The 8,709-nt window shown below is 41.2% G+C and overlaps 1 protein-coding gene across 1 annotated transcript in view; it reads right to left on the bottom strand.

The window, feature by feature from the left end:
• Window positions 1-8,197, bottom strand: part of SPECC1 (sperm antigen with calponin homology and coiled-coil domains 1) — a 25,804-nt gene extending 17,607 nt beyond the window's left edge. The window contains exon 1 of the mRNA XM_010291334.1: window positions 7,895-8,197. Within this exon, the coding sequence (XP_010289636.1) occupies window positions 7,895-7,934 (40 nt within the window). The 5' untranslated portion in view covers window positions 7,935-8,197. The remainder of the gene's footprint in view (window positions 1-7,894) is intronic.
• Between the last annotated feature and the right edge of the window lie 512 nt (window positions 8,198-8,709).

The raw sequence follows: 8,709 nt of genomic DNA, 5'->3' as shown, positions 1-8,709 counted from the left end.
TTGTCTGGAGCCCTCTTTCCATCCAAGGAATTATATTTGCAGATGGGGATGGATATGACACCACTGCCTTATCCCTTTCCAGCATTACTCCTGACATTACGTGTTCTTGGGAATAAGACTTTGACCCACTTCTGTTTGGTCCTGTAATTTTTTTATGCTTTTCTAAGAAAACAGGATTTTGACAATTCACCCTTGAATTGGTAAAATGTTACTTTTTCTCTACAGACTGCAATTTAGCAACTATTTTATCATGTCACAGATAGACAAACACCATTGCACTCTCAGCAAGCTGGCGCTGTGAGCTTTCTCCAAGCAGAGAATACCAGTTCCTGCAATCGCTGGTGTTCATGGAAAGTCAGTCTCATCCCCACTTACCCTGTTAATTGTGACTCGTGGACCCTACTGCTGAGCTGGTTCTGTTCTGCACAAGCATAGGGAACTATCTCTGCTTTATTTCAGGAATCATATGGGGTTTCATCTATGACAGTAAATATTCAGATATACTTTTGAAGGTCTTTCTCTTCCCTGTCTTGCAGAGAACTAGCTTCCTGTCAACAAATTTATCATTATCCATACCCTTGTAGAAACAACCCCTACAAAAGTGATTATATGAGGCATAATTATATGGTATTTTAAGAATTTCTGCATCTTCACTATAAATGCTGCAATGTCAAAATGCAGAAGACCTTTAGGGTATGAAAAATACAAAAGAATATCTTCCAGATGCAGGGAAGAAAGCACCTTTGCATTTTACTTTGTTCATGTTAATTAAAACAGCTTTCTACCCTCAGTACAGGATGGGATTTCTCGAGTCAGTTGGACTGGTCAGAGACAGTTCAAACAGTGCTGATCAGGAAGACAATATGCTCAGTTTCTACCTTTTTTGCCATGGCATTTCAAAAGCATTACATTCACATTCGCTTTATGTACTCCTATCAAAACAGCCATGTATTAAGATGCTGTTGCTCAAACTTAAAGGAAACTCTTAAGGTAAAAGGCAAAATTACCTGTTACCCATAACAGGTAAACAGGTCAAAATTAAAAGGCTGTAAGAAAAATCATAGTGCCTTACAGGTTTTTCTGCTGAATCCAAGTATCCTAACTGCAATGTCCTGAGGCAGAAGCTGTGTAGAAGGGCAGTGTCCTCAAAGATTAAGAGTTTGCTTAATAACCACTTTGTCTTTTTTTGAAGTAGCCTTTATATATTCAGATTTCATCCTAGTTTAGAAATGGAACAGATCATTGAAAGCAATCAAAATATAACTAATTACCATTCATCAATTTATCCTGAATATTGGTCACCAGTTCATAGCAAAGAAGTGCAAAAGAAAGGTTAAGGATAAACTACAATTCAGCAGGGGAAGAAAGAAAAAAAGTCAGACAACATAAGTACAGTATGTCAAATGACTAACTGCACCCTGTCCCTAAAGCCCCTTTCCATACCTTAGTAAATATGACTTCAGTGGAGTCACCAGTAAAATTCTCATTTGCTTCAGTGGTGTCCTACTTTCACTGATGATTTTTAACAGTTAGCACCAAAGCATCCATCAGGACAAGAATACAAAAGGCACATAACTCCGCTCACAGGACATGGACGCATTTACTTAGTCCCTAATATTTTCCTTAAGCAATTGAACACATTCCAATCAAGATACAAAAACTACACAGTTCTTTCATCTTGGTTACAAATGGAAGAATATTTGTCCTTGTTTCAGCCAACACATCCCCAGTGCATGCTCAGAACTGGACCCTGCAAAGTTCTGTTAGCCTTCCATTTTCCCCACGGTATATCTTCCCAGTCATCAAGATCAAATTCACCTGTGAGAACTTTACATTTAAATTTTGCTGTTGATCAAAATATGGAGCTTGTTAGTTGTGTGCTACGCAGACTGATTAAAAGGGCAGAAAACTGCAGTTCTGATGTAATTCTATAGCCTCAGAGAGCTGACCGATGAGCAGAGATCATACAAGGACAGAGTACTCTGCCTCAGAACATGCAATCCATATCTATTGATGCTTATGGAAAAACATTACTGCTCCATGAAATATAATGGCTGGAACATTTCAAAAGAGATCTGTGAACACATGTCTACTTTGGATCATGGGAAGAAGAAAGTTGATGCATGGAAAATCTAGCAGTGCCTATTATCATGAGATCCTCAGTTTATCATCTTTAATCATCATGCTCAAATGGACTGGAGATACAGCATGGGAAGATTTTTTTTAAAATATTGAAAGTATCAAAGATTTGTCAACCTGCTAGTGGCGGTCTCTGAGAATCACAGAAAAAATCAAATTAAGTCCTCTTCAAGCAATACAGTGCCAATGAAATCAGAGAAATGTTTTGTTTCAGTTTTACAATTTCATGTTGTTCTGAAGCCTACATTCCCTGTAGAAATCAAGAGATTTTATGAAGACTAAATTAGTAAAATAGAGGAGGAATTGAAAAGAGAAAAAATAAAGGAAATTACTTTGCTGAAATACTAGTAGAAGCTCCAAAATACATGACTGCTTCTGAACAAACTTGTGAATACCTCCAGGGCTCTGGCAGGTTTCAGTGGAGAGACCAAGGTGCAATACTTACTCAAATTTCTTTGGCTAGCTTTATAACTTTGAGATCTTGAGGAGCCAAACACAACCTAAACAAAAAGAAGTAAGCTTTACTTTTTCTCCAAGGCCAGCATTATTCCATCCTCTCACCCTTCTCCCTCATTCAAGTCATTTAATACTGTGTCAGAACCAACACACAATCACAACCATCCACTGGCTGTTTCCTTATCACTCTGCCACCGCCAAGCCAATTGCAGCACATTAACTAAACTAACAAAACAATCTTCAAGAAAATTAGCTTTTACATTTACTATCGTACTAGATCTACTATTCACAGATCCTAAAACACCACCGGCACTGGGGCAAAAGCATAGTATGCAGAGCTCTAACCATAGGACAAGCTCTTGCTGACCAGCTTATTCAGTAAGATTCCCAGCAGAAGCTCCCTGCCTTCATCGAAGAATGGCTTTAATTTCCATCAACAAAGCAATCTACCACAAAGCAAAAATGCATAAGCCATATCCCTGCTGCCTGCCATGCCCTAAAAAGTTCTTCTTGTAAAAGCTTTAGTCCTGCCCACAGAGAAAGTACTCCCACTCAGCACATCCTCCCAGCCAATGCTAAAACTGTTGTAAAGGCCCTTGCCTTAGCGTAGGAGAACTTACTGACCTCCTGCATTAGTTTACCATTCATTGGCCTCTCATTTTGGGATTAGGGGACCTCAGATTATACTTAACTCTGCCTCAAACAGATAATTTCAGAGACAGCAAGTTACTCACACTCATGACTAAATTCCTCTAAGAGGCCAGTCCAAATTGTGACATAGTCTCTTAGCTGTACTCATTTCACTGGCCCGCAGAGCAGAAAAGACTACTGCCATTTGACATCTGTTTGTCGGTATTTCTGAAATCATTTAATAATGTCAGTCCAGTCAAGTCACATCACAAGACTAATCAACAAACATGGCCCTAACTGGCGTTGGAAGAGAGTCTTAAGTCAAGTAAAGAGTACCCTCCAGGGAAAAATAAACTTCTTTAATACCAGTTTAATCACCAGTGTGTTACTACTCTGAAGAATGACAGCATTTGTAAAACCCCCATGCAAGAACGACTCGTGGGAGGAAGAGGTGACTACAGAATTAAACTATCCACTGGAGAGCAAATTGTGGTTTGCTGGCTCCACTGGGAACAAAAGGTCCACAGCTCACTGCCTGAGCTCGAAGAGTACATGACTTGCTGTCGGTATTTCCATGAAAGCTGTTATGTGATTCATTAGCTTTGCTGGCCCCTCTCTCCTCCCTCCCTTCCCCCCACACCATCATTAAACTCATCTGTTCTCTTGAGCTCTTGCTTGGCAGAAATGGTGTGCTGACATATAACAGAGTTAAAATTAATGGCTCCCATGTTCAGAAGAAAGGAGAAAGGAAAAGAAGCTTCCAAAAAAGAAAAACAGAAATCACAAGAAATAATATATTTCTATAATACCCTTTATCTTGAAAGTCTCTGCATGTTTTACAAACTATATATCCTACACTGAGGATCCCTTTCTCAAACATAAAATGAAGCCACCCCTAGGCCAGAACAAAACAGACATTAGAAAACAGATCAATACTGGCTTAGTGTATGCACTGACATTTGATATTCTCATCGAAGCCATGGAAGCATGTTTTACAAATAAGCACAGTCCCAAAAAAAGTCTAACCCTTGGATAACCCCACCCATCACCTTGTTCCAACTGGAGAAGCTAACATTTCCCATTCAACTGCTGCTTTCAAGAAAGTTTTTGTATGTATTGAGTAATTTTTTTCCACCTCTTCCCGAAGATATTAATCATCACATCACCTGCAGATGTTTAGAGGATAAACAAAACCCTACCATCACTGTGTCAACAAACCTTAACACTCCTCCTCAGAAATAACAGGCTGCCTCACTGTTTCAAAGGCAAACTAATGTTTGAAAGGCTTCTCCTGATAAATAATAGTGCACAGGGTAACACTGTATTCTTCCATGCAACTCCCGTGAAATATTCCCACTATTTCACAGGTACTCTGGCCTGTGTTTGTGTATGCTGATGGTTCCTTCACTTGAGGCAGCCAGTCTCAGAAGCAGAAAGCTAACCCCACTGAAAAACTGCAGCAATATTCACCATTGTTTCACATCTTTTTCCGTACTACTATACAGGTGTTTTCATTCTAAAACTTCCACGTGCTTTATAAATATGAATATTCGGGGTACTCGGGTATAGCAGGAAAAATGGCCACTTGCAAGTAGCAGAGTTTCGGGAAATAAGTGATGCAAACTTGGGTCACGCACCACAAAACAAAAAGTTCTTACAAATGACTGTAGAAGTGGTTTAAAATAAATTTTAAACTAGAAGTCAGGAAAAACGTATAGAATCTAATATTATTACAAGCAATCTCCTCAAATACTTTTTAGATGCTTTTACAGTCTTAGCAAGATGTAGATTAATTTAAAGAGATTATATTGAGCTATTAGAGACTTGTAAATCTTCTGTTCAAAACATACCCATTAGACAATGGCAGTGGATTACTTTGTAAGAAAGACACAATGTAGGATGTCTTCACCTCTCCACAATCCCTTCCTCAGCTAGTTACACTTCTTTCCGATTCCCCTATATTAATGTGTTGGCTTCAAACTGCTCAGCTTGGGGGCAATAATTTGCTTCCTGTTCCTTGACAGAACTGACCGGCCCACCCAGAACTTGGGGTTATCACAGCTGTATCTTTATATCCCAAATCCTGATTGTTAGCTGTAGAGTCAGGATCACTCACATGGGCACTGTCAGACTCTGAAAGTACTGCTTCTGGGACCTGTATTGTTTTATTTAGTTTTGAAACTAAAGTATGTCTTTTCCGTAAAACTGTAGCCTTGTTAACTAAAAGCTATGCATCCCCACATCCTGTTATTCCTATCTACACTCAACAGGAAAACCTGTTAAAGTACATTGTACTCTTATAAACACATGAAAATAAGTATTTTAATCTAGTTTATAACCTGTGTTATAACAGAGGCATTTAGAATCCGATTTTTAAAGACTTCAGTGTCCAGTGACACCAGTAGGAGGAACTAATGTTTTAAAAATCTGTCCCTAGTACCCCAAAATGGTAAGTGTGGGATGAAAGACTTACAGATGAACCATACAATGTCCATAAAGTTTCCTGAAAAAGAAAAATAAACAAGATGACCCTGAATATCATGGTCAGGGAAACGGGTCAAGATTTGATTGTCTCTAGTGAAAGCTGGCACATGAGCTAGATCAAGAGAGGCCTATTGCTGGGTTTTATTTTGGTTATTCCAAAAGGACCAGAGTACCACAGTTATTCAAGATAAAGGTATTCCTGAATAAGAGTTAAATTAAGTTCATCCAAACAGAAACGAAACCCAACACAGATGCCTACATATATCACATTCTAATGTGAAAAACAAGTTTTTGCATCCTAGTTGTCAAAAATCAACACAAACCCTGCTTCAGAGATCTTTACGTTATCCTCTGACTGAGCTCTCACGCAGAATTTATGCAGGAATGTTCCTGAAACTTTTTTCATGATTAAACAGAGTTTTGAGCATGTAGTTCAATACAAAATGCTCTGCGTTTTTCAGTGATATTCATACCTTCGAACAGTGAGGACATATTAAAACAAGACTTAGTACAGTCTACACTTAAGAACTGAAAAGAGTTTTAAAAATGTTTAGGTGCAACAGAAGCATAACCTTTTCCCCTTCTATAAAAAGTAAAATAAATCACAGGACAAGAGAAAATAAAGGATGAAAGAGAGTTTCAAAACCCTAAAAATGTTTAGGTGCAACAGAAGCATAACCTTTTCCCCTTCTATAAAAAGTAAAATAAATCACAGGACAAGAGAAAATAAAGGATGAAAGAGAGTTTCAAAACCCACAGGGGGTCTGCACACTCATTTATCATCTATGCTAGTAGTAATAAGCTGTTCAAATCCCACCACTGACTGTGATTTTGCAGGGTCAGTTTTCTCAAACTCTGTTCAGAAGTTAGCAGTGTACCTTTATCCCTTAGTTTATTATCAGTATTACCTGTCCGCAAATGACAGTAACATGCTTAGTTCCAGCAAGACTTCTACAGCTGGCAGTGGCCAGTGAAACAGATTTCAGGGCCCGGGGATGTAGACAGCCATACTTTCCAGCCTAAGGTTTAACTTTCCCTTAGGGCAGCATTTCTTCTGGTGACTGGATACCGGCAGCTTTTGTGTTCTTCATTAGTCTGCTGATTAACATACTGCTAGAGAGTTCTCCACTACACCTAACTGCTGTTCCAGCACTCACTGGCAGATCTATTGTCAGAGATCCTAGAGCAGCAATGCAGCGTTCTCCGCCTCTTGCTTTTCCTCACAATACTAGAGATCAGGTACATATGTATTTGTTTTTTACAACAATAGCTACGCATCTAATCCAGAGTTAAAAAGAAAACCTGACCAAGCAATAACAACTTTAATGGAATTTTGTGAATGAAATTCCCATGGCAACAATAAGAAACACAGTGCCAGGAAATACAACCAACTCCAGTTTTCTGTACATTAGAGGGTTCTAAGCTTGAAAGGAACTAAGAAATAAACAGCAGAAATCAGTGGGCCTAACGTTTTTCCTCATTCAGCATTTAAGCAGCAAGCAAAATAAATCAAAAGGTAACCAAAACAGTACTACGGCATGAGGAATAAATTACCAGCCTTCCTAGTGTACAGTATAGACATTTGGCACAAAGGGAATTAGATATACCTGATACAAGCTCTTGGCTCTATAAAATCTGCTACTGATTAACATGCAAAGCACTACACTTCTGAAAGGATAATGGTGGGAAGACCTTCCACAAAGGCATCATTTCACATTCTAAGGCCTGGAAAATTTCAGGCCTCAGGCCCTGAACAATGGTAAAGGCTAACACAGACAAGCTGCAGATCCTGACAAGTTGTACGTACATCACCAGATAAGCTTTGTAACTTTTTAGCTGCATCATGCAGACTGTGTAAAATAATATCTGTCAGGCATTAAGGTCCCTCCCTTGTCAGCATTCTGTTCCAACCAGCGAGGGATTTCTTTCAGAAAAGCTTCCCTAAGGACGGTGCTGTGATCTCAGGTACGGACCAGTAACAAATAGCATTTGCAAGACACAAGGTAAACAGCAGTAATTTCTCTAGCAGGCTCGAAGCCATCAGCACTAGCTGTGACAACAGGCTCTGTTTCTGCTCAGTGGGACACTGCGGTTAAACCCACCGAGAACAAAACCCCAGTCCCTGCAGTAACAGCCCCGAAAGCCGCAGGCAGCAGCCCCGGCATTTCGCCCGGTCCGTACAGACCTTGGTCGTGCTCCTCTGCTCGCCCAGGCTGGTTGCCCATCTTCGGTCAGTCCCCCGGCTCTTCCCCGAGCTCCGCTAGGACCCCGGCGCCCCGCTCATGCTCGGTGTCAGAGGCGGACCTGCCTCCGTCTGCTTTTAACGTCTACGCTTCGGTCAACTTAAAAAGGAAAAAAAAGTCAGCTCCTTCCTCGTTCCTGGCAGCAGGAACAGAGCCTGCTGCTCATGCTGAAGCAGCTGTGGCTCTCCCTCCTACCTCATTACAATATTATGCACCGAAGGCCGGCCTGTGCAGTTAATTAGCTGCCTGGCTGCTGGAATAAAAGCGGGGGGGGGAGAAAGAGGCAGAGAGCGAGCGAGGAGCTCGCAGAGAAAGGAGGAGTGACTCAACGAGCGGGGTAAGCCCCCCAGGGGCAGCAACTGCAAATTGCAGGCGGGCCGGAGATGCTAGCCAGCCCCGCCGAGGCCGGGGACCGACAGACAAGGGCTCGGCTGGGAACCAGCAGAGCTTCGCTGCCCCTGCGCGGCCCCGGCTGCAGAGGGGGAATGGCCAAGGCGCTGGTTCCAGGCCACACACCAGTTAAGTTTCGAAACAAAATACCGAAATGCAGCGGAGAGCGACGGAGGGCCGAAGCACCCTCAGTGAAGACAAGAGAAGCCAAATGCCTCCAAAGCAAAGACAAAGTCCGTTTCACCCCCAATTCACTGCACCCGAAGCACGCTTAACATGGAGCAAACAGACCCTTGCCCATAGATGCAAGTACACTGTTGAGTAGAGATACGCTCATGTGTCTGGTTAAGGATGGTTCTTACCTAAG

The sequence above is a fragment of the Phaethon lepturus genome, unplaced genomic scaffold (assembly GCF_000687285.1).
Source record: "Phaethon lepturus isolate BGI_N335 unplaced genomic scaffold, ASM68728v1 scaffold20677, whole genome shotgun sequence".
Taxonomy (NCBI): domain Eukaryota; kingdom Metazoa; phylum Chordata; class Aves; order Phaethontiformes; family Phaethontidae; genus Phaethon; species Phaethon lepturus.
Note: the sequence above shows the minus strand (reverse complement) of the source record. Positions and strands in the feature narration are given on the sequence as shown.